The sequence below is a fragment of the Carcharhinus amblyrhynchos genome, chromosome 3, assembly GCF_965287045.1.
Source record: "Carcharhinus amblyrhynchos chromosome 3, sCarAmb.v2.hapA, whole genome shotgun sequence".
In the NCBI taxonomy this organism is placed as follows: Eukaryota; Metazoa; Chordata; class Chondrichthyes; order Carcharhiniformes; family Carcharhinidae; genus Carcharhinus; species Carcharhinus amblyrhynchos.
This window is the reverse complement of record NC_137326.1, coordinates 9178866-9206001: the sequence shown is the minus strand read 5'-3', so window position 1 is coordinate 9206001 and position 27136 is coordinate 9178866. Positions and strand designations below refer to the sequence as shown.

Here is a 27136-nt window from a genome sequence, read left to right as displayed (position 1 = left end):
TTTTAGGTCGAAGTTGGTTGCTGTGTTTGTCTTATAGAAGTACAGACCTGAGAAGGTAATTAATTGCTGCTTTGGAATGCCCTCACAACATGTTAAACATGAAGCAAATGCTAACTCTTCTGTTCTTTCCTCCTAGTTCATCTTAAAAGAGATGGTTCCACACTCTTGTCCCCTCTTAATATCTTCACTGTCAACATCGAAACATTACCCATCAACTTCCACCTTATTTCTGTTTAAAATCTGTTACCCCTTACTGTAAAGTTATGGCCTCTCATTTTAGAATGTCCAACAAAAGGAAATACCCATTCTGTCTCTGCTCTGTCAATTCCTTTTAGCATCTTATACCTCAATTCTCCTCTCAATCTAAACTCCAGAAAGTATAACCTAAACTGCAAAATCTCTCTTACGGAATCATAGAATACTACAGTGCAGAAGGAGGCCATTTGACACATCAAATCTGCACCAATTACAATCCCACCCAGGCATTTACCATGGCCAATCCCCCTAATCTACACATCTTTGGGCCCTAAGGGACAATTTAGCATGGCCAATACTCCTAATCTACACATTTTTGGTCACTAAGAGACAATTTAGCATGGCCAATCCCCCTAATCTACACATCTTTAAGCACTAAGGGACAATTTAGTATGGCCAATACCCCTAATCTACACATCTCTGAGCACTTAGGGACAATTTAGCATGGCCAATCACCCTAACCTGCACACCTTTGGACTGTGGGAGGAAATCGGAGCACTGGGAGGAAACCCATGCCGGCACGGGGAGAATGTGCAGACTCCACCCTGACAGTTACCCAAAGCTAGGAATCGGATCCGGATCCCTGGTGCTGTGAAGCAGCAGTGCTAACCACTGTGCCATCGTCATAAGACAAATCCTTCATCCCTGGAATCAATCTAGTGAACCTTCTCTTTACTGTCTCCAATACATTTACATCCTCCCTCAAGTAAAGGGAACAAACCTGTGCACAGTGCTCCAGATGTAATCTCACCAATGGCCTATATCTTTAAAGAGCACTTTGCTACTTTTATACTCTATCCCATTAGCGAAGAATGTCCTTATTTATTATCTGCTGCACCTGCATAATAACTTCGTGATTTGGGGCATAGAATTCCTGATTTTTCCAATTTTTCACTGCTTTTCCCGTGGGCAAAGTACATCTTAGTTTCCCTTCTAAATGGTCTTGGTTCTAACTCCAAGATTACATCCTTTGCCCCCACTCTGTCCTAACGTAACAAGAATATCAGGTAACAAAGTTGAACTACCTCTTTGGCGTCAGTGCTCGGCTGGTCCAGCTGGAGTGAGTACAAGGCATCCTTGGCTCCAATGAAAAGGCGGTCATGATACTCATCGAGGAACATTGAACGGAAATCCAGGAAACCACGGTAACCAAAGAACATAACAGATCTATTGGCAGCCAAGAGATCTAAAGCAAAGGAAACAATAAGTGTTCAGTCAAGCCCACCGTTCATTGTTAAGTCTGTGATCGGCTGTAGGAAGGTCAGGGTGTCTCAAGGGGGGACCCGAGAGTGTCACTGCACCTTCCATACTGATTGGTAGCTCCAATGCTTTCATAGTAAATATCTGCTGGCAACAACAGATCCCATTGACAAGGAGAGTGATGAACCCAACATTATGGGGGCATTTAAGTAGGATACATACAACAGGAAATGAATCCTTTGAAATGCCTCCAGGGTAATGTTACTTAAACAAAATCTTTTAAAAATGAATTTCAAATATGCAAACTCCCTTGAGTCAGCTCCTGAAAGAAAGCTCCTGTTCCGCCATTCATTTTGATCCTGGCTAATCGCCAAACTCAATATCCAGACCGTGCCTTCCCTCCCACGTATCTTTGATCCCTTTAGCCCCAAGAACCAAACTGAACTCCTTCTTGAAATCAGACGACGAGGGAAAATTTTCCCATCCCACCCACCATGGGGATCGTAGCGGGATGGAAGGACAGGCCATGCAAAGGTCTGCTGACCTGAGGAGGGGCTTTCCGGTTTTGGGGCGAGCGTGGATGGAAAATCCCCGCCCAACGTCATTGCCTCAACTGCTTTCTGCGGTTAGTGAGTTCCACACATTCACTGCTCTCTGGGTGAAGAAATTTCTCCTCATCTCACCTCAGTCCTGAAAGGTTTACCCCTTATCCTTTTGGGACTGAGGTGAGAAGAAATTCCTTCATCCAAAGAGCAGTGAATGTATAGAATTCATTGCCACAGAGTATGAAAATTATGAGACCTCTTTCTTTATCAGCTTCTGATGCTGCACTCCTCTTTTAAAGTGGTAATGCCCTCATGGGCAAGGATTTGGCATGTCAGCTGTGACTCTCACCAACTTTTACAGATGCACCATAGAAAGCATTCTTTCCGGTTGTATCACAGCTGGGTATGGGCTCCTGCTCTGCCCAAGGTCGCAAGGAACTACAAAGGGTCGTGAACGTAGCCCAATCTGTCACTCAAACCAGCCTCCCATCTATTGACTCTGTCTACACTTTCCACTGCCTCAGAGAAGCAGCCAGCATAAATCAAGGACCTCACGCATCCCGGACATTCTCTCTTCCACCTTCTTCCGTTGGGAAAAAGATACAAAAGTCTGAAGTCATGTACCAACCGACTCAAGAACAGCTTCTTCCCTGCTGCTGTGAATGGACCTACCTTGCATTAAGTTGATCTTTCTCTACACCCTAGCCGTGAATGTAATTCTGCATTCTCTCCTTTCCTTCTCTATGAATGGTATGCTTTGCCTGTGTAGTGCGCAAGAAACAACACTTTTCACTGTAAGCTAATACATATGACAATAATAAATCAAATCAAATCAAAAGGAAGAAAGCTGAATCGAAATATCTAAACCTGATAATGTTCATCAAAGCTCAGTAGCAGTGTTTACAACCCAATGTCCAAAGCAGTAAGTACAGGAGTTGTGATGTTTCTATGATATTCCACAAGTCCATTCTAAACCACACTCAGTAACCATTTTAATTTCTGTTATTAACCCGTGTGAAACTTTTCTGTTCATGCCTTCCTTCCAACGCATTAAAAAAACTGAATGAAAAGCTGGCAACTTTTAAAAGGAAATCCTCCAGTGAATGACCCAGAATTGTTGGACAGTTTTCTCTAAGAAGCAAAGTCTTCCACATAACAGAACTCTTAATAAATCCAGGCCTTCTCACAAGTGCCTCACAAGCATTGATTTACTTTGGAAGCGTGGTGTAATGTGGGAATCGCCACAGCTATTTTAAGCACACCAAACTTCCACCCAAACCCAATTAAATAAACGTCCAACTAACCAGTTTCAGTGCTGCTGAGTGTGTGATAAAGACATCAGGGAGAAAGAACCTCCCTGTTTGTCTTCAAACTAATGCCTTGGGATCTCACCAGAGAGAGCAGGCAGAGTCTTAGTTCCATGTTTCACCCCCAAGACTGCATCTCCAACAATGCAGTCCTCCCTCATGACTGTACTAAGGATGTAAATGAACCCATGGTGCTACTTGGAAGAGCAGAGATCACTCTCGAATTTCCTGGCCAACCTGGCATGGTGATTAGCACTGCTGCCTCACAGCGCCAGGGACCCGGGTTCGATTCCTGGCTTGGGTCACTGCCTGTGTGGAGTTTGCACGTTCTCCCCGTGTCTGCGTGGGTTTCCTCCGGGTGCTCCAATTTTCTCCCACAGTCCAAAGATGGGCGGGTTAGATGGATTGGCCGTGCTAAATTCGGCCTAAGCGTCAGCGAATTAGCAGGGTAAATACGTGGGGTTAAGGGGATAGGACCTGAGTGGGATTGTTGTTGGTGAAAGCTCGATGGGCTGAATGGCCTCCTTTGGCACTGCAGGGATTCTATGATTCCAAATGGACACCTCATTGAAGATTGTGGGATCTCACCAGACGCAAAATGTCTGTTGCATGATCTCCATATGACAACAGTCACTGGATTTTGACTAATATTTTGGAGTTCCAGTACCAGATAATTACGAATCTTTCCATTCACTCGAGCGGTAGATTGCTCACATCCCTTTTTTTTGCTTCTGTCAGTGGGTACCAGTTAATAAGGAAGCCTTTTTATTTCAGGGTAGATGGCGTACACTCATACCAGTAAATCCAACACTTGGAATTTCCCGTACATAATGTATTTGAATTGGAAAGAATGCAAAAATGATTTACAAGGGTGTTACCGAAACTAGAAGGTTTGAATTATAAGGAGAGATTGGGTAGACTGGGACTTTTTCCCCTGGAGCGTAGGAGGCTTAGGAGTGACCTTATAGAGGTCCATAAAATCATGAGGGGCATAGATCAGAATAGTCAAGGTCTTTGCCCCAGGATAGGGGAGGTCAAAACTAGAGGGTATAGGTTTGAGGTGAGAGGGGAAAGATTTAAAAGGGACCTGAGGAGCAACTTTCTCAGAAAGAAGTCTCACAACGCCAGCTTAAAGTCCAACAGGTTTATTTGTAGCAAACGCCACAAGCTTTCGGAAGAGGCTGTCCCTTTGTCAGGTGGCTGGAAGTCCTGATCACAAACAGGGCACAAAGACACAAACTCAATTTACATGAATAATGATTGAAATGTGAGTCTTTACAGCTAATCAAGTCTTAAAGGTACAGGCAATGTGAGTGGAGAGAGCATTAAGCACAGGTTAAAAGGACGTGTATTGTTTCCAGACAGGAAAGTTAGTGAGATTTTGCAAGTTCAGGCAAGTTGTGGGGGTTACAGATAGTGCGACATGAACCCAAGATCCTAGTTGAGGCCATCCTCATGTGTGCGGAACTTGGCTATCAGTTGTGGCATTTGCTACAAATAAGCCTGTTAGACTTTAACCTGGTGTTGTGACACTTCATTCTGTTTTTACCCCAGTCCAACGCCGGCATCTCCACATCAGGACAACTTTCTCACACAGAGGGTGGTGCGTGTATGGAATCGGCTGCCAGAGGTGGTGGCAGGAGTGGGTACAATTATATTTAAAAGACATTCGGACAGGTACAAGGATGGGAATGTTTTAGAGGGATACGGGCCAAACCAGGCAAATGGGACTCGCCTAGTTCAGGAAACTTGGTTGACATGGACAAGCTGGGCCAAAGGGTTTATTTCAGTGTGGTATATCTCCATGACTTGATGTGTGTGTGTTGTTGCTGCTTGCTGTCCCTCCAATTAACTATTGATTAGCTAATCAATACAGATAGGTGACTGTTGGATAATCTTTTCCTTCTTTCTCCTGAATAGCTGGAAAGCCCCTTCTACTCATTGGTATGAAATGTGGCGACAGACAGTCCCTTTGTAAAACAACCCCCACTGGTGAGCCCAGGTGCCGACTGGATTTGGGAAAGCCATAGGCTTCACTCAAATGTCTTCACCTCATCAGGGCAGATCCTGTCAGTCATTACACGGAATTCCACAAAGCCTTTCAAACAAGGCCTTGACCGCTCTGGGTCAACCCCGGAAGGTTCCTCCCAGAGACTGTTTGTTACCATATCCTCATAAAAAACATTCAGGGTAATGTCGAACACACACCGTGTCTTTCTTTCTCGTCTGTGGCTATTCATCGCCGTTGTGGAAATGTGGCTCAAGGCCAGGCCTTAGCCGATATCAAACCTGCCTCGGACGCAAAGCCTGAGGAGTTTTCCTCACAATAGTTACACCTCGTGGCTTTGGTTACCCACTCTGCCGCGGAAAAATGATTCCGATTTGTTAGGAAGTCTAACAAAAAACAGAAGCACCTACTCCAAATGCAGCCTCGGAAGTACAAACAAGGTATTGTACTCTGATAGATTGGGTCAAACACTCGCACTATAAACCAGCCAGATGTTTGGCTTGGGTCGATTCAATTATATTCCCCTAACAAACTGCTCTGGGGCCGTTCATAATCGCAGCATTCAGTCAAATCTCTCGTCACAAACAAATACGCACTGATTGAGTAAATACGCAGAAACTGTTTCCACTCATACTAGGATGAGTAACCCGAGGACACAAATTGAAGATAATTAGGGAACGCACCAGGGGAAATATAAAGGAATTGATTTTTTTTGTCTTGGCAGTGCCAAATGTCAGCGGAATTAATGATCTGGGCTCTAAAACGAGCGTGATAGAAGGAGCTCGGGTAGAATATTGCCTGAGGTGGACCCTATAAAGGGCCAGGAGTTTGTTCTGTAGGCCAGAGAGTGAAGGTGAGAATTTGCCTCTTGGGATCTCCAGCCCTGCAGTGAGGTATCTGGGAAAGGATCTTAATGGTGATACGGGAGGAAGGACCTGTGATTTATATACCACCTGACATCCTGAGAACGTTCCAAAGTACTTTAGGACCAAAGAATGATTTTTGAAGTGCAGTCACTTGTTATTTTTCCAGGCCAAAACTGCAGCTGTTTCACGCAATGAAAGTCCCATAAACAGCAAATAAATGAATGACCGGCTTAGAGCTGAGTGAAGGAATGTTGGCCGGGACCCCAGAGTCCTCCCTGCTCTTTCCGAATCGTGCCAAACCGTCTTTTCAACATCATTCGCAAGACAGCAACTGGAGTCGGAAAGGATTCTGAGACCCTGCTTCAGCTAGAGTGATGTAGAAGACAAGGGACAAAATCTCGAACAAGACACGGGGAAACTGGGGAGGCGATGGCCTCGTGAGATTATTGCTAGACTATTAATACAGAAACTCAGCTCATCACAGAACCATGGAATTTCTACAGTTAGAAGGGGGCCATTCAGCCCATTGAATCTGCACTGACCACAATCTCACTCAGGCTCTATTCTCGTAACACCTCATATGTACCCTGCTAATACCCTGACATTAGAGTTAATTTAGCGTGGCCTACCTGCACATCTTAGGAAAAATGTTCCAGGGACAATATTCTGGGGACCCAGGTTCAAATCCCTCCACGACAGATGGTGGAATTTGAATTCTGTAATTTAAAATCTGGAATTAAGAATCTACTGATGACCATGAAACCATTGTTGATTGTTGGAACAACCCATCTGGTTCACTAATATCCTTTAGGGGAGGAAATCTGCCGTCCTTACCTAGTCTGGCCTACATGTGACTCCAGAGCCACAGCAATTTGGTTGTCTCTCACCTGCCCTCCAAGGGCATCTAGGGATGGGCAATAAATCCTGGCCAGCCAGCGATGCCCATGTCCCACGAATGAATAAAAATAATTTCGGACTGATGTCAGGAATCCCAGAATCATGAAGGACATTTGGTCCATCATGTCTATCCAGCTCTGTAAAGTTACTGCCCAATTTGTCCTGCTCCTCATCTCTTTTCTCTCAGCCCTAATGATTTTTGCTTCTTGGATTTATGATTTAGCCAATTTGTAATTTTCAATGGTTTAATTGATCTATGTTTGATTATGCGAGTCTGGTGACAGATTCGCTGTCACTGTGCTTGATTGGTCAAGCCTGGGTGTGGACTCAGAGCAAAGTCAGCCAACACCACGGATGCTACAAGAATCTCAGCTGTAAGCATGGTGCGGACATTTTGTGATTGTAGAAATAATTCAAAACTCTTGCAAATAAACTTGTGCACTTAGAATGTAGATTTATATTAGCAATGCTTTTAGATATGAAGACTATATGCCACAATTCTCTTTTCAAAGGTTATTGAACCTTGGCAGCACACTCAAGATCATAACAACCTACTGTGTTAAAAAAATCCCTCATCTACCCTCTTCATACTTTTGTCTGTTTTGTTACATTATATATTAACGATTTGGAAGAGGGAACTGAATGTATTATCTCCAAATTTGCAGATGATACAAAGTTGGGTGGGAGGGTGAGCTGTGAGGAGGATGCAGAGATGCCTCAGCAGGATTTGGACAGGCTGAGTGTGTGGGCATGGCAGATACAGTATAATGTGGATAAATGTGAGGTTATCCACTTTGGTAGACATTATTACTTGAATGGGTGTAAATTGAGAAGTGGATACTCAATGAGATCTTGGAGCCTTCATGCAATAGTCGCTGAAAGTAAGCATGCAGGAACAGCAGGCAGTAAAGAAGGCAAAAGTTGGCCTTCATAGTGAGAGGCTTTAAGTACAGGGATAAGGATGCATAGGGCGTTGATGAGGCCACACCTGGAATATTGAATCATAGAATCATAGAACCCTTCAATGCAGAAAGAGGCCCTTCAGCCCATTGAGTCTGCACTGAACACAATCCCACCCAGGTACCTACCTCCATATCCCTACATATTATACCCACTAATCCCTCTAACCTAGGCATCCCTGGACACTAAGGGGCAATTTCTTAGCATGGCCAATCAACCTAACCTGCACATCTTTGGATTGTGGGAGGAAACCGGACTACCCGGAGGAAACCCACACAGACACGAGGAGAACTTGCAAACTCCACACAGACAGTGACCCGAGCCAATAACCGAACCCAGGAACTGGGATTGTGTGAAGTTTTGGTATCCTTATCTGAGGAAGGAAATCCTTGCTATAGAGGGAGTTCCATGAAGGTTTATCAGGCTGATTCTTGGGACGGCAGTTTGTCATATGAGGAGAGACTAAATCAGTTAGGATTATGTTGACTGGAGTTTAGAAGAGTGAGAGGGGATCTCATTGAAACTTATAAAATTCTAACAGCGTTAGACAGGGTAGATTCAGAAAGAATGTTCCCAACAGTAGGGGAGTCCAGAACTAGGAGTCACAGTTTGAGGATAAGGTAAGATGCTTTGCCAAAGAGTCGGTGCATACGAGATGGGCTGAATGGCCTCCTCTACAGTGTGGGGATTCTATGATTCCCACTTATTCAGATCAAAATTGTAAAAAGAGTTTCCTTAACTTGCTGCTAATAAAAATGTCACCTGTGGCTTTGCTGGTAGTGTGCTTGCCTCCACAGGTTATGGGTTCAAGTCCTACTCTGGAGCGAAAAAGGAAATTAGGCTGTCACTGGTGGGGGAGTTCAGAACTAGGGACTATATTTGATGATCAAGGGTAAAACATTTAGAACTGAGGTGAGGAGAAATTTCTTCACCCAGAGGGTGGTGAATGTGTGGAATTCACTACCACAGAAAGTAGTCATGGCCAAAACATGGTGTGATTTCAAGAAGAAATTGGATATAGCTCTTGGGGATAAGGGGATCAAGGGATATGGGAGGAAGGGGTGATCTGGATGTTGAATTTGATGATCATAATGAATAGCGAAGGGCCGAATGGCCTCCTTCCTGCTTCTAGTTTCTATGTTAAACCTGTGTCCTCTGGTTACTAACACTTCTGTCAGTGGAAACAATTTTTCTTTAGTTACTTGTTAATGCATATTTGTTTGCCACATTAATCTTGGCTTAAAACCACGGTTAAGATGGTCCCAGAGCAGTTTATTGGGGAAACGTGATCGAAGAAGTGCAACCTAGCCAAACTTGAACATCTGGTGAGTATGTAACACAAGTATTTGGCCCCGAGGGACTTGTTTCTTCCTGTCTACTCTATCAAACGCTTCATAATTTTCAATGCCTCTATTAAATCTCCCATTCATGTCTGATGCTGAGGGAAACCTCCCACAGCTCTCCATCTGACCAAACTCCCTCATCCCAGGTACCCATTTCAAAGAGGTCCTTCCACACAACAAGATGGATCTTCAATGGACTTCCAGTGAGGTGGTGGGAGTGAAAACCCTGGAAGTTAAGAGCAGTTGAACACCGCGACTCGGATGCGATTGGGTTCTTTATTGCTGGATGAGGAAGGGGCGATTGACTTTCCTCATTTATGAGAAGCAATGTGTCATTTTATACAGTGGGAGCAGGGGGATTGGGGAGCCGATCTCTGGCAGGAAATTCCTTCTGGTTTTATTTCAACTCTCGCTCGTACTTGGCAGAGTGAAGCCATGTGGATTTTGGCTGCCGGGTCTCGTTAACACGGCCTGGGCTGAATTCCTGCCGAACGAGCAGGGAAGTGGGGAAGAAAGTGGTTGTTGACCTGTGGAAATTCAGTGAAATGCTTGGCCATTCAGTTATTTTTTTAATTCACGGGGCACGGCCAGCATTTATTGCCCATCCCCTAGTTGCCCTTGGAGGACCATTGAGAGTCAACCACATTACTGTGGATCTGGAGTCAAATGTAAGGCCAGACCAGGTAAGAACAGCAGATTTCCTTCCCTAAAGAACATTAATGAACCAGAGGGGCTTTTATGACAATGGTTTCATGGTCATCAGTAGATTCCTAATTCCAGGTATTTTTAAATTGAATTCTAATCCCGCCATCTGCCGTGGCAGGATTTGAACCCAGGTTCCTGGAATATTCACTGAGTTTCTGGATTAATAGTCTAGCGACAATACTATGAAGCCATTGCCTTCTCCAACCTCGATCATGACTGATCTGTATCGTGGCTCGATTTATCTTCCTTTCCCTTAATACCCTTGTCCATTAAAGACTCTCAGCTTCAGATCTTTTCAACTGGCTTTGCCTCAAGAGCATTCAGTGTAATATTATGAGCCTCTCTTTGTCCACCAGAAGAAACAGGCAAATAATTCTTGCTATCTCCCCCGTCAAATCATCTCAAATTACGGGAAGAGAATGAGAGCTTTGATGAACGGTCATCTGAACTCAAAACATTGGCTCTGTTCTGTCCCCACAGATGCTGTCGGAACTTTTTTTTTTGCTTTGCTTTGGTTTTTATCCAGTTTACACCAATCACAATCCCACCCAGGCCCTATCCCCATAACCCCATGCATTTACCCCAGTCAGTCCCCTGACACTAAGGGGCAATTTAGCATGGCCTCTTTTGTCTTTTAAAAAGTGTTTAGACAGTTACATGGGTAAGATGGGTACAGAAGGATATGGGCCAAATGCGGGCAATTGGGACCAGCTTCAGCGTTTAAAGAAAAGGGCGGCATGGACAAATTGGGCCGAAGGGCCTGTTTCCATGCTGTAAACCTCTATGACTCTATGATGCCTCACCTGGAAGAAACCGGAGCACCTGGAGGAAACCCACGCAGACACAGGGAGAACATGCAAACTCCACATAGTCACCCAAGGGCGGGATTGAACCCGAGTCCTTGGAGCTGTGAAGCAGCAGTGCTAACCACAAGAGGCCTGCTGAGATTTTCCAGCATTTTCTGTTTTTGTTTCAGATTCCAGCATCCACAGTATTTTGCTTTTAACTCTTAAGCAGACTCATTTGGTACCCAAACTAATCCTCACCTGACTTTACCTGGCACTCAGGTCAGAGGTCAGATCATTGTCGGGAATTGTTGTCATCATGCGGACCCTAGTCTGCATGTTTAGTGAAGTGAAGCTTCACTCAGTTATCTCTGCTGTCTGATTGGGGAGTTATGATTGACGCTGGAAGCTAAGTTCCAAATGGAACCTGGGCAGATCAGTCAAATGATTACTTTAACCCGTTCTCCTTTATCCCTATCCACCCAGGAGTTGCTGGGTGGATAGGGACAAAATGGACTCCTGTTATATCACAGACTCATAGAATCCCTACTGCACAGAAAGAGGCCATTCAGCCCATCGAGATTGCACCAACAACAGTCGCACCCAGACCCTATCCCCATAACCTCACCTATTTACTCTGCTAATCTCCCTTCCACTAAGGGGCAATTGAGCATGGCCAATCAACCTAACCTGCACATCTTTGGACTATGGGAGGAAACCGGAGCACCCAGAGGAAACCCTCGCAGACACAGGGAGAATGTGCAGACTCCGCGCAGACAGTGACCTGAGGCTGGTATCGAACCCAGGTCCCTGGCTCTGTGAAGAGCAGTGTTAACCACTGTGCTGGACCTTCCCTGGACCTTCTGTAGCTGTGTGGATGTGTTGGCATTGTGGTGATGTCAGTGGACCAGTAATCCAGAGGCCCAGGCAAATGCTCTGGAGACACGGGTTCAAATCCCCCCGTGGTAGCTGGTAGAATTTAAATTCAATTAATAAACTCTAGACTGGAATTCACCGGTTGTTATGAAAACTCAACTGATTCACGACGATTCTTCAGGGAAGGAAATTTACCTGGCTTGGCCTACATGTGACTCCAGACCCTCTGCAATGTGATTGAGTCTTAACCGCCCTCTGAAATGGCTGAGTGAGATACTCGATTGAAGGGCAGTTAGGGATGGGCAATAAATGCTGGCCCAGCCAGCGACGCCCATCCTATGAACTAAAAAACTCTTCTTCAGAACTGAAGAGGGTAGAAATGTGATTGGTTTTCAAAGTGACAATTAGGGGTGGACAACTAAAGTCTGTCCTTTGCCATCAGCACCCACATCCCGTGAAGGAATAAGTAGAAATAACCCAGCGACAGCTCAGGCCTTGGCTGCTGCTCAAAGTTTGCGCCAGATACCAGTGATGTGGAACCATTTCTCCAGGGAGTGCATTCCTGCAGGAATGAAGGGGAATTCTTTGAGGCAGCACTGGGAACTGCCTCCCAATCAGATGGAGATGGTTTCCAGGCCCATCGTGGTCTGATCACACTGCCATAATTCACTGGGTGATAGATTCATTCACGGTGGTGAAGATCTATGTGTTCAGCTGCGAAATTCATGCAATAAAACACCAGTATTTCACTTTGCAGAGTCTGGGAATGCAAAGGGCTAACCCAATTCATAAATCACGTTTCATTCCAGGAAAGTGATGACATTGACTATTCTTGGTTACGTTTATACTTCAGTCCCTGGTAGACCTCATTCTATGCATATATTTTTTAGACTCATTCACTGAACATGGCTGGCCAACATTTATTGCCCATCCCTAGTTGCCCTTGGTCAGAGGACTGTTGGGAGTCAATCACATTGCTGTGGCTCTGGAGTCACATGAAGAGTCACACTCCCCTCTCCTACACTAACCAGTGGCAATCGATGGGTCAGGAACGAGAAATTGTTACCCCCACGTTATCATCATAAAGTGGGTGCATGGGCCAATTTTCACTCCATTTCCTGCATTGATGCAGCTCCAACACTAAAGAAGCTCAACACTATCTCGGAAAAGCAGCCCCCTTATTGGCATCACACCCATCAGCTTTAACGTTCACTCCCTCCACCACACACAGTAACAGCACCTACAAGATACAGCAGTGACTCACCTAGGCTCCATCAACAGCATCTTCCGAATCCAAGACTTTGACCATCATACAATCGTTGAATCCCCACAGTGCAGAAGGAGGTCCATTTGGCTCATAGATGCTCTGCTCGGTGCAGAATCAAACACAGGCCCGCCCCTAACCCCACATATTTACCCTATTAATCTCCCTAACGTACACATCTTGGGACACTAAGGGACAATTTTAGCACGGCCAATGCATCTAACCTGCACGTCTGTGGACGGAAACCGGAGCACCTGGAGGAAACCCATGCATACACAGGGAGAATGTGCAAACTCCGCACAGACAGTGACCCAAGCTGGGAATCGAACCCAGGTCCCTGGTACTGTGAGGCAGCAGTGCTAACCACTGTGTTGCCCTTTATCTAGAAGGACAAGAAGCAGATGTTTGGGAACACCAGCACCTGAAGGTCTCCGTTGAAGCCACAAACCATTGGACATATATCGTCGTTCCTTCACTGTCACTGGGTGAGAATCCTAGAACTTCCTCTCTAACAGTACTGGGTATACCTACAGCACATGGACTGCAGTGGTTCAGGAAGGCAGCTCACCACCACCTTCTCCAGCATATCCAGGTAATAAACGCTGGTTTTGCCAGTAATATTGCCATCCCACAAATAAATGCATTTTTTTCTCCCCATTTCCCCCCACCCTCTGGGTCTTGCCTTCAGGGCACTTCCCAAGTTGTATCTTGAGGTGTATCTTCCCCAAATGGCACTGTTCGGGCCTGCGGCCTGAGGCCTTGCTGTCTTCGGATGGGCCCCTGTGTGACGGCTATGCCAAACTCTAAATGGCCCCATTTTGTTCATGCGATTCCAATTCAAACATCTAACTCTGAAGGCGGGAAGGGGTGGCTGAGAGAAAAATTGAAACGACAGAGAAAGCAGAGTGAAATGAAGAGAGAAAGAATGAGAAAGCGCTTTACCTGAACCGACAACCATCCAAAATTGGACACATCGCAGTTTTGACGTACTTCGTTCTTTAAATTGAACGCAGGTCCTCATGTTTCAGCAAGTCTGTAATCTGTCTCTCTGATTCCCATCTATGTTTCATTCCTGACTCTTACCTAATGTTGACAGCTCTGCCTTTGCCAAGTTTATTGTCAAAGCACGATGTGGAGTCATGAGGAGATTGGCCTGAATGGAAGTTGGGGGCGGGGGGAGGTGGTGAAAAGCCCAGGTTGAGCCAACCTGTGTCACTCATGCTCTCAACAAGTTATTAGGAGCCAATTTGGGATCACATCAGCAAAGAGAGAGAAACCTGACAACAGTTACATCTGCTCGCAGTTTCTTCCAAGGAATTGTGTGAGGGCGAGATGGAGAAGCAAAGGTTTTATTCCTGCGCCGCTGCCTCAAAATGACCCCAACTCGCAATTAGTCACTTGTCTTGAGTCGGAAGACCAAAACCCTCTAAAGTTTTCAAGAGGGCTCACTTGAGAAGGAAACCCTGCTTCCGTGCACGACTGGCCAATCAGATGTTCGGTCTCAGCAGCGCCCCAGGAAGCAGTGGCCATTGCTGGGACTGCGTCCAGTTCCAATGGAGCAGAATAAGTGGTCAGATGACAGGGAAATTTGGGAAAGGGGGAGGGTGTGGTGGGAGTGGGTGGGACATCTTTCGGGGCGGGAGAGGGGACCTTAGCTGACGAGAGGTGGGAAGGGAGGCAGGATGCAGAGGCAGGTGTGGGGGCACCCATTTCGGGATTGGCGGGTGGGAAGCAGATCCAGGGGGGCCTCTGATTGGAGAAGGCAGCTCCTGAAGATGGAAACCAGCCCACATTTCCCACTCAAGGCACAAGCAGGCTTACCCGATGGATTTCCCACTCCTTGCTGACCTTCTCCTGCCTCACCTGCCCACTGGTAAATCACAGCCAGGTTGGAGACAGGTGGGTAGGTGGCAGGAAAGGTACCCACACAATTTAAAAGCCCCCCCATTGCCAACAACACCACCCTCGCCCCGCAGGGAAAATTCTGTCCCTTCTGATGAGGAAGCCGTAAGTAAGCATTGGGTGTCTTAATGTGAAAGAAATAGAACTCTGCATGTTGCAAGATACTTTTAGCCAATACAGTTTTCTTTGAAGCTTTGCTATTGCAGTGTGGGAAAGGTGGCAGCCACTTTGGACACAGCAAGCTCCCACTGTTATGACGCAAGCCACAAATTTCATCAGGAATACAAGTGGTATTTATTAACAAAGAAAGAACTGGACAGAGGCCGGCAGCCCCTCGGCTGCCCCAGTCCCTACATATCTTCCAGATGTCTTCTGCCTAAGAGAGAGTTCCACCCCCTGGGGGGGGTGTTACCCGCTCTCAGTCCCAACTGATCCCACATGTCAGCTTTTTTTATTCATTGGTGGGACATGGGTGTCACTGGCCAGCCAGCATTTATTGCCCATCCCTAGTTGCCCTTACTTAGAGGACAGTTGAGAGTCAACCACATTGCTGTGGCTCTAGACTCATGTGGAGGCCAGACCGGGCAAGGAAGGCAGATTTCCTTCCTTAAAGGACATCAGCGAACCAGATGGGTTTTTCTGACAAATCGACAATGGTTTCACAGTCATCAGTAGATTCTTAATTCCAAATTTTTTAAAAATTGAATTCAAATTCCACCACCTGCCGTGACAGCATTCAAACCCGGTTCCCCAGAACATTAACTGAGTTTCTGGATTAATGATAATATTACTAAGCCTTTCTTCTTCTGCTGTGTTGCCTTTAAAGGGACAATCTCCACACCCACAATGTGATAGTAACCCAAAAAGATCTGCTTTGGTGACCTTAGCTGAGGGATACGTATCAGCCAGGAGACTGGGGAGAACCTCACTATCCTTCTCCAAAATCAAGCCACAGGGTCCATTATGTCCACCTGAGAGAGTAAGAAGACCCACAACGTGGAGATGCCGTCGTTGGACTGGGGTAAACACAGTAAGAAGTCTGACAACACCAGGTTTACGTCCAACCAATTTATTTGATAGTACACTCACAAACTTTCGAGGTTCCCCTCTTCGTCAGGTGAATGGAGAGTTCTGGCTTCGGACAGAGCATATAACAGCACAGACAGTTTACAGATTACTGATTAGAATGTGAATCTTTACACCTAACCTGCTATTCAAGTCTTAAAGTGGCCAACAATTTGAGAGGAAGGAGCATTAAGCCCAGGTTAAAGAGATGTGTATTGTTTCCAGACAGTAAAGTGAGGTTTTGCAAACCCAGGCAAGTCATGGGGGTTACAGATAGTGCAACATGAACCCAAGATCCCTGTTGAGACCGTCCTCATGTGTGCGGAACTTGGCTATCAGTCTCTGCTGACAAGTCTGGAAACAGTACACATCTCTTTAACCTGTGCTTAATGCTCCTTCCACTCACATTGTTGGCCACTTTAAGACTTGAATAGCAGGTTAGGTGGAAAGATTCGCATTCTAATCAGTAATCTGTAAACTGTCTGTGCTGTTATATGCTCTGTCTGAGGCCAGAACTCTCCATTCACCTGACGAAGGGAGAGACCCCAAAAGCTTGTGAGGTTACTATCAAATAAATCGGTTGGACTTAAACCTGGTGTTGTCAGACTTCTTACTGTGAAGACTCACAACACCAGGTTAAAGTCCAACAGATTTACTTGGAATCATGAGCTTTTGGAGCGCTGTGAAGAGCATTTGAGAGATTTTGTTGTATTGATTAATGAAAAATCAATGACTGAGTATTCACGAGGCCAAACCAACTTCGGAACTGAGGTGGTTAATTTTCCCTTGAAGGAGCAATGCTCCGAAAGCTCTAAAGTCCAAATAAACTTTTTTTGTCTTCGGCCTGGAGTTGTGTGACTTCTTACTGTGCCCACCCCAGTCCAACACCAGCAACTCCATATCATCTCACCGAGAGAGGGCAGGTGAGACCTTGGTTTAATTTCTCACCCAAAAGGCAGCATCATTGACATAGAAGATGGCAGCAGGAGGAGGCCATTTGGCCCTTCGAGTCTGTTCTGCCCAATTCATCACGATCATGGCTTTTTCCAACTCAATAGCCTAAATCTGCTTTCTCCCCATAACCTATGATCCCATTCATCCCAAGTGCTATATCCAGCCACCTCTTGAATACATTCAATGTTTTAGCGTCAACTACTTCCTGGGTAATGAATTCCACAGGCTCACCACCCTTTGGGTGAAGAAATGTCTCCTGACAGTGCAGCACTCCATCAAACCTTAAGACCATCAGCTAAAATAGAGTCAACAGCAGGTTCAGGAAGGTCACAAAAAAGTTCCAATTTCTTTTCCTGAATTGGCTGTACGGAGGAAATTTTGTTAATAACTCATGAGAAGACCAGGGAACAATAATGGCACTGTTACAAAATCTGTCTAACTTTAGAATGAACTAAGTTCCTGCAGGGAGCTGTTAACATATGGAGCAGTCTCCCACCCAGAACAGCAATCATTGAGATGTAATGAATAGAAAGTGAGTAGACCAAATGGTGAATACAGAGGGATAATGATAGCTTTGGAGCTGATGAAAATGTAAGCAAAGATACAGGTCGCTAAAGGCAAAAGGTCTCCTCTCTTTGGCAAGCCTCTCGTAAACAACTCAAAGCTCAGGTCTTGGGGATCAGTTAAATATTTTCGCTTCCACCATTGAGCTGCTCATGGAGCCCCTGGAGACTCTCGCTGCTGTGGCACGGGGCACCAGAGGAGGCCAAATCAACACTTTGCAACCGAGCTGATTAATTTTCCCTTTGAAGTGTGTACTGTGGGGGGGGGAGTCAAACTGGAAGCAGAGGGCAAACCATCGAGGGATAGCGCTTGGCTACACTTGACCTATGAAAACACACATGGCAGCACACTCAACTTCATTTACTATCTAACGAGAGGTGTACATCGAGAGGGGGTGTACATCGAGAGGGGGTGTACACCGAGAGGGGGTGTACACCGAGAGTGGGCGAACGTCGAGACTGACATGCAGTTTCTGACACGGAGCAGCAGTTAACGTGATTCTCTGCCCGCTGTCTGTCATCGAGTGAGACAATTTGGGATTATCACACCAGCGGATTTTCTCAGCAATCTCAGGAGATTATGCAAATCAGGCTGGACAAGTGGCTGAAAGGGTTAATGGCGAGTGGCTTGTTTGCTCCTTAAATGCAGAAGATTATTGGGTGATTTAATTGAGGCGTTTAAGGTGCCGCAAGGCATTCACAGAGAGGAACTATCTCTGTGCGGAGCTGGATCAGTAGGTACTTCTTCCCACAAAGGTTAGTGGAAATCGGGAAGTCTCTCCCGCAAGTCAGGCTGTGGGACAACTTGGAAATTTGGAAACTGGTTACGACGATGGATTTAAGTGAGGAGAAATGGGAGGAGGTTCAAGTGGATTATAAACGGACTTGGATTCTCTTGGCCGCATTCTGTGCCTTTTATCATTCATGACCAGCTTTTAAACTGATATCTGGACTGTCACCGAGACAGTCTTTGCATAACTTCCCCACCTCCCCCCCACATTCTCCACTGCCCCCCCCCTTTAACCAAAAGGCACTCCAATCCATCAAGTCTGCACCAAGACTTCGAAAGGGAATCCCACCCAGACCCTCCCCTTCACCATATCTCTGTAACCCTGCAACATTTACCATGGCTAATCCACCAAACCTGCACATCTTGGGACACTAAGGGGTAATTTAGCATGGCCAATCCGCCCAACGTGAACATCTTCGGACTGAGAGAGGAAACTGGAGCACCCGGAGAAAACCCACGCGGACACAGGGAGAACGTGCAGATGGCGCACAGTCGCCCGAGGTTGGAATTGAACCTGGGTCCCTGGCAGCAGTGCTAACCACTGTGCTTCAGCTCCCTTCAGATCCTGCTTAAGCCATGTCTCGACTATAAAAATTCTCATTTCAGATTCCTCCAAAGCCTCACAATTCCCTATTACCCTCTCGACAACCCCACAGCCCTCTAATTCTGGCCTCTTCAGCATATTCCATTTTACAATCACGACACCACTGGTGGCCATACATTCAGCTGCCAAAGACGATAAGCTCTGGACTTCCCTCCCTGAACCTTGCCGCCTCTCAAACTCTATCCAGATCTTCCTCTGAGACTGAAGCTTTTGGGCATCGCCCAAAGAGCTCGGTGCCAAATTTTGCTCCTACAAACTGCTCTGTGATGTGTATTTTGTCAAGTTCCATTCCAATTCTCTTCCTGTACCTCGTGGCGCACTAAGGCAGACATTCGTCTGTTACCCTAGCTAATAATTCCCGGGACAGTTCGCGAGTCTGTCGCCAGGGGCTGAAAGCTTAAGTTGGCACCGCTCCATGTCTCTCCCACTCACGCCAGCCATTGGCATGTTTGGAAGGACTTTATCGGTTGACGCACTCAGCCTGACTGGCCATGCTCTGAACGCACCTTTATTTTGTCAAAGGCACTTTATTAATGAAAGCTGTTGTGTCTTTTCTCCTGAGCAGTGTGCTGGAGATGAATCTTTGATCCTCAGAGACGCTAAGGCCATGTACAGAGAGTGACAACCCTCACAGCTCCATCCATTCCCAATTCTACTCGACTGGATAGCAAACCAATCGAGATGGGGAGCTCCAGACAATTTCCGTTCGGTCCCCAGCGCAGCTCACTCCTGTTGCTGCACTTTCTTAAACTACAACATTTCCTGTTCAATAAAATCCTTTTTTTAGTCCAGTTTAATCGCCATGGTTACAGCTCAAGCTGCGCACAGTCGCCTACTTTGTAAACTTTAATTATTGCTTCAGGTTCCAGAATCCAACACATTTTTTAAAAAAAAGAGCGATGAAAAAGTTTACATGATGGAAAATACTTTACAGCTAACTAAAAAGTCTGCAAGGAAATTGTGAATCATCTGACTGGCCGATATTTCATTCTGGGCTGCTTATAAATTAATAACATTCTGACAGCTTATTTACTGAGGAGGAAGTGGCTGGTTCATGGGCAAAAAAGATAATTTCACGCACGCAACAACTTTTAACATTTCTTTTTATTCTTTCAGGGTGCGTTGGCATCACTGGCTAGACCAGCATTTATCGCCCATCCCTAATCGCTCCTTGAGAATGAGGTGGTGAGCTGCCTTCCTGAACCTCTGCAGTCCATGTGGTGTAGGTACACCCACGGTGCTGTTAGGGAAGGAGTGCAGGGTTTTGACCCAGCGACAGTGAAGGGACGGCCGATACATTTCCAATGAACTGTGGCTCAAAGGGAATCCTACGGGCGATGGTGTTCCCATAAGCTGCTTCCATCGGGCGGCACGGTGGCACAGTGGTCAGCATGGCTGCCTCACAGTGCCAGGGGCCTGGGTTTGATTCCCGGCTCGGGCCACTGTCTGTGCAGAGTCTCACGTCCTCTGCATGGGTTTCCTCTGGGTGTCATAGAATAGCAACCCTACAGTACAGAAAGAGGCCATTCGGCTCATCGAGTCCACATCGACCACAATCCCACCCAGGCCCCACCCCCATATCCCCTACATATTTACCCAATAATTCCTCTAACCTACACATCTCAGGACTCTAAGGGGCAATTTAAGCATGGCCAATCAACCTAACCCGCACATCTTTGGACTGTGGGAGGAAACCAAAGCACTCAGAGGAAACCCATGCAGACACGAGGAGAATGTGCAAATTCCACACAGACTGTGACCCGAGCCGGGAATCGAACCCAGGTCCCTGGAGCTGTGAAGCAGCAGTGCTAACTACTGTGCTACCGTGCCGCCCCTACACCACATGGGCTGCAGAGGTTCAGGAAGGCAGCTCACAACCACCTTCTCAAGGAGCGATTAGGGATGGGGAATAAATGCTCCATAATTTGAAAGATGTGCCGGTTAGGTGCATTGGCGTGCTATATTCTCCCTCAGCGTTACCTGAACAGGTGCCGGAGTGTGGCCACTAGGGGATTTTCACAGTAACTTCATTGCAGTGTTAATGTAAGCCTACTTGTGACACTAATAAACAAACTGCAAAAACTCTTGTCCTTCTCGATAGGATGGGAAAGTGCTGCCCAGCGAGTGTTGGTGAGGGATCTGATCAGACTTAACCGCATAGATTTTAATTGGTTCTTGAGGTGAGACAGGCTGCATTTCTCAGTGAAAAGGTCAGAGAAAAATGCTGAGGTGATTCAGAACGCCACCAGGAGGAGGCGGAGCAGAGCTGGACTGATTGGGTAGCTTTTAAGATTTTTTAAGATTAGAGGTGGGAAAAAAGTATTGAGGATAACACATAGTCCCAAGACTTGCAGGTTGAAAAGAATGAGTCAGCGTAGGGTGCTTGTGAATGAAGAGAAGCGGAAATTAGGGAATTAGGGGCACGCTATTAACAGTAGTGTTAATAAAACAAGAGAGGTTCTGATGGAGCCAGTAATATCTGGAGGCTAGAATGATCACCAATTAAATGATATGCCTTTATTTCTCAGCAGGATGTGCTGGTTGGATTGGGTGAACAGTGGCACGGTGACCCTCATAGAGGAACTTCTTCACTCAAAGGGTGGTGAATCTCTGGAATTCTCTGCCCGTTGAAGTGGTGGAGGCTGCCTCGCTAAATATTTTTAAGATGTGGGTTGATGGGTTTTTGATAAGAGAGGGGATTAAGGGTTATGGGGAGAGGGCGGGAATGTGGAACTGAGCCACGACAGATCAGCCATGATCTTATTGAATGACGGGGCAGGCTCGAGGGGCTGGTTGGCCTACTCCTGCTCCTATTTCTTATGTTCTTATGTTCTTATAGCACCAGGGTCCAGGGTTCGATTCCTGGCTTGGATCACTATCATAGAATCCCTACAATGCAGGAGGCTGCTATTTGACCCATCGAGGCTTCACCAGCTACAATCCCACCCAGGCTCTATCCCCGTAACCCCAGATATTTACCCTGCTAGTCCCCCTGACACTAGGGTCAATTTAGCATGGCCAATCAATTTAATCCCCCCCACGTCTTTGGACTGTAGGAGGAAACCACAGCACCTAGCGGATACCCACGCAGACATGGGGAGAACATGCAAACTCCACATAGACCATAACCCGAGGCTGTAATTGAACTTGGGTCCTGGCACTATGAGACAGCAGAGTCTGCACGTTCTGCGTGGGTTTCCTCCGGGTGCTCAGGTTTCCTCCCACAGTCTGAAAGACGTGCTGGTTAGATGAATTGGCCATGCTAAATTCTCCCTCAGTGTACCCGAACAGGAGCCGGAGTGTGGCAACTAGAGGATTTTCACAGTAACTTCATTGCAGTGTTAACGTAAACCTACCCGTGACGCTAATAAGTAATGTTTTATGAAGGGTTGTGGGAGGACGTTTGTTTGCTTATTTCTTCTACAGCGTAAACTAAAGTGGCCTTTAGCTGTGTTGTAGGTGATACGTAACCAGGAAGTGTACGGATCCTAAAAAAGTGGGACCATAACACAAAGATAGGAGCAGGAGTAGGCCATTCAGCCCATCCAGCCTGCCACACCATTCGACATGACCATGGCTGATCTTCAATTTCAACTCCACCTACCCACCCTGCTCCCCATAACCCCTTCATTCCCCGAGAGACCTGGAACTGTCTATCCCATGGCCTGAAATGTGATCAGGAGGGAACATCCACAACTGGTGGAGCAGGCTCGAAGGGCCAAATGGCCTACTCTTGCTTCTAGTTTCTCTAACTCTCTGGAATAGAGAATTCCAAAAGATTCACAACACACCGAGAAAGAAACTGAACGAACTTCCAATTTATCGATGACCTGGATTCACGAACAGTCAAAGAATGGAGTGAATTTGGTTTTCTGGTTATCTATTTTTATGGACTTTTAACAAGCTTTATATACTTGGTGTATAAATCGATCCCTCCCTCACCCTCAACTACTCAGCCATGACATGTTACACTCATGTTAGTAAATCAGCCTCAATTTCTCTCCACACAAATACATGTGTAATTTACTGGTACACACTCAGGTGATGCAGGTTGTGTTGCAGGAGGTTTGTGGGGGGTGGGGGAGATGTGAGAAAAACCTTTTTATCCAGAGGGTGGTGAGGGTCTGGAATGCGCTGCCTGGGAGGGTGGTGGGGGCGGGATGCCTCGCATCCTTTAAACAGTATCTGGATAAGCATTTGGCACATCGTAACACTCAGGGCTATGGGCCACGTGCTGACAGATGAGATTAGGTGGGAGTTCAGGTATTTATGTGACGGTGCAGACTCGATGGGCTGAAGGGCCTCTTCTGCACTGCGTGATTCTATGATTCCAAGATTCGGAACCTTAACCATTTTCCCCCTTCTAAGTCATATTGTTATATTATAAAGTATGCTAAAGAGACTTGGGTTGGGCTAACAATGCGCAGGCGCTGTCTGGTATTTAAGAACAGAAAAAAGACTTGCATTTATATAACGCCTTTCATAACTTCAAAATGACCTGAAGCAACTTGCAACTTTCGAAGTGTATGTCACTGTTGCAATGTAGGAAATGCAGCAGCCAATTTACACACAGGAAACTCCTATAAACAACAATGAAATAATGACCATTCATTGACTTATTAGCGTCACACGTAGACTGACATTAGCACTGCACATCATAATATTCAGGGCTATGGGCCAAGTAAATGGGATTATGTGGGGAGGTCAGGTCTTGATGGGCCAAATGGCCTCTTCTGCACTGTGCGATTCTATGAGTCTGTGAAATGTGGGAGTTTAAGAAACATCCACTCTTTGCTTCGGAAGTGGGCGGCATTTCAGAATGATGCCCATCCACACCCATGCCCGCCGTTCACTTTTGGATGTGAAAGTCAACCCCTGTTTTTGGAGGGACTATTTTGAAACTTCGATGGGTGATTTATTTTCCAGCTTCCACGGTTCCCAAAAGAGAAAGATCTGGTGGGGTGTTGGGGGAAATCTCGTTTGACACATTGCACTTTCCCGCGTCCCCCCGTCCTTTCCAGTCTCGGAAACAGCTGCATCCCAGATCCCTATTTAGCAGATCCCACCACCCGCTTTGCTGGGCATCTCTGCCCCTGGCTGATGCCGCCTCCTCCCTGCCAACAAGGCTCTGCCACTAAACAAAGCCAAAACTAAAAGCTGAGCTTGCCTTGTCCGTCATTTCTGAAGTTAATGACTAACGAGAAGCAAATGCACGAAAAATTGCCCTCGGGAAAATAATAGCCTGACCCCTGGACAAAGGAACATTCAGTGGAATGAGGCAGATTAACCCAAACATTTCAGAACTAGCTCCAGTGTTAATGGTTGGAGAGCTCGCCTGTAGACATCCGTCCAACTCAATCAGCTCAATGTCACTGGACCAAAAACACTACTTCATTTCTTCCTTTCCTCTTTGCCTGAAGGTGCAGTCTTGTGTTACTGTGCAGCTCATGGGGCATCAGTGCTGTCCCCTACCTCACCCAAACTGTCACTATTCATTTGTGAACCACGGCAGCGAAAGTCACCTTATTAAGTGTGTAACTCTCCGTGCGTGTGTGTCAGGGTTCGCAGAGGTCGAGGTGTGTTCTGAGCATGTGTGTAGGTATGTGTGTGTGTATCGGGGTGCCTGTGTGTGAATGTGTCTGTGTGATAGTATATGTGCATATAGGGTGTGTGTTTGAAGTTTATTTATTAGTCAAAGTTTATTTATTTGTGTCACAAGTAGGCTTACTTTCACACTGCAATGAAGTTACTGTGAAAATCCCCTAGTTGCCACATGCTGGCGCCTGTTTGGGTACACTGAGGGAGAATGTAGCATGGCCAATGCATCTAACCAGCACATCTTTGGACTGTGGGAGGAAACTGGAGCACCTGGAGGAAACCCATGGAGACATGGGGAGAATGTGCAGATTCCACACCGAATGTGACCCGAGCCAGGAATCGAACCCAGGTCCCTGGTGCTGTGAGGCAGCGGTACTAACCGCTATGCCACAGTGCAGCGTGTGTGTTGAAGATTGCTTGTGCATAGGGTGTTGTGTGTGTGTATGCATTTTTTTTGTGTGTATATGCCTGTGTAGGTGTGTGTGGTGGTGTGCGTGCGCAGGGATGTGCATGCACATGGGGAGTTGTTTGTGGATAGGTGTATGTGTGTGTGTGGACAGTTACGTGTTGTGTGTTTGGACAGGTGTGTGTGTGTGTGTGTGTGTGTGTGTGTGTGTGTGTGTGGGGTGAGCCTATTCTTCTGTGCTCTCATCATTCACAGGAGCAAGAACACCCTCCGAGTATATTCCCACTCCACTACCATAAACAGAGTGCCTGCTACACCTCTGGCAAGGTGTGGAAACGGCGTGTGAGCAGTTCAAAGGAAATCCCCGACCCAGATCCCATCCCAAACTCTCTCCCTTTCCTCCTCAGATACCCTTTTCTCATTTAAATCCCTCTCTTCCATTTGCCCCTACTGTGCCAGTAACCTGCCCTCCCAGTCCCCTTGCTGACTTCATTCGCCAAGACAGTCCTTGCTAAACTTCCCCCGACCATCTCCTGAAAGCTCCCTCAGACATTTGTACAAACAGTAACGCTGTAAACACACCCAGCATAACGTCTAGCCCAGACTCAGCCGTCCAGGAGGCAGAACCTTGCTGTTTCAGAAAGCAGATGTTCGAATATCTGAGCTTTATTCTATAAGAGGGAGCATTACCATACCCACGTGCGGGGCTTAGCTTCACCACAGATGTGGTCTTGGGAGGCACTCAGGAAGCAGTTTGATTCACCGATGGATTGCGAGCAGAAAATGCGTATTGCAGAAAATATCCCTTCCCGTCTCAATTAATTACGGAGCGTTTATAGTTCAGGTGTCAGGAGAAAAACCAAATGAGTTTGGGATTGGGTGCTTCAGGCTGAAGGTGCAGATCAGTGCTTTGATTAGGTGGCCATCTAACATGCTCCAGTCACTTCTGCTGTCCAGATGTTAATACACTTACAAATGGAGTGAGGTTCAGCAGGAGAACAGCATTTTCTGTAAACAAAATAATCTTCTGCAGTGTAGCACGACCCTGGAGTCAGGTATTGGTGGGGAATGTTCCCCTGGGCTGTGCAGGAGTGCAGCAGTGTGGCAGTCGTGGAGAAACTGTCACCAAAGCCCCTGTGTAGCCTGTGATCCCTGACGCCACGGTGGCACAGTGGTTAACACTGCTACCTCGCAGCTTCAGGGACCGGGGTTCAATTCCGGCTTGGGGTCACTGTCAGTGTGGAGTTTGCACATTCTCCCCGTGTCTGCATGGGTTTTCTCCAGGTGCTCTGGTTTCCTCCCACAGTCCAAAGATGTGTGTGTTAGGTGGGTTGGCTGTGCTAAATGGCCATTTAGTGTCCCGGGATGCACATAGAGGGATTAGCAGGGTAAATATGTGGGGTTATGGGGATAGGGCTGGGTGGGATTGTGGTTGGCACAGACTTGATGGGCTGAATGGTGTCCTTCTGCACCGTGGGATTCTATGATTAAGATGCTCAGGTGAGCTGCCACATGCCAAGCTTGCCGGGGTTGTGAAGTCCAACAAGCACATCTCGCACGCAGCAAAAGGGAGGTTGGCAGGGAACATTACCTCTGGAGTCAACTCCCACTGCAAAAGTGTCCCAAAGGGACACTTCCAAACTGTACTGATTTGATTTGATTTATTCTTGTCACGTGTATTAGTTCACAGTGAAAAGTATTTCTTCTTGCGCGCTATACAGACAAAGCACAAAGCATACCGTTCATAGAGAAGGGAAGGAGAGAGTGCAGAATGTAGTGTTACAGTCGTAGCTAGGGTGTACAGAAAGATCAACTTAATGCGAGGTAGGTCCATTCAAAAGTCTGATGGCAGCAGGGAAGAGTCAGTGCGTGACTTCAGACTTTTGTACCCTTTTTCCAATGGGAGAAGCTGGAAGAGTGTATGTTCGGGGTGCAGGGGATCCTTGTCGCATGTCATTCAAACAGGCCCAGGATTGTTGCTGGACCCCAGGAGAAGGTATAGGGCTGCTAATGGTCCACCAGCCACCAGAGGCCCAGGATTGTTGCTGGAACTTAGCAGGAGATGGAGGGCTGCTAATGGTCCGCCAGCTACCTGAGGCCTAGGATTGTTGCTGGACCCCAGGAGGAGGTGCAGGGCTGCGCATCCTCCTGGGGGCCTTCGGCCATCTGAGGCCTAAGATTATTGCCACATCCCAGGCCACAGTCAAGCACAGGCAGGGGGAGAGTCAGCAGCAACTCCCCCT

The 27136-nt window shown here is 46.6% G+C and overlaps 1 protein-coding gene across 2 annotated transcripts in view; it reads right to left on the bottom strand.

Annotated features, from left to right (window-relative positions):
- The window catches only part of sema3bl (sema domain, immunoglobulin domain (Ig), short basic domain, secreted, (semaphorin) 3bl), a 149897-nt gene that overhangs the window by 72588 nt on the left and 50173 nt on the right, over positions 1-27136 (bottom strand). For both annotated transcript variants that reach the window (XM_080218737.1, XM_080218744.1), the window contains exon 2: positions 1281-1441. In XM_080218737.1, coding sequence (XP_080074863.1) covers positions 1281-1441 — 161 coding nt within the window. The remainder of the gene's footprint in view (positions 1-1280; positions 1442-27136) is intronic.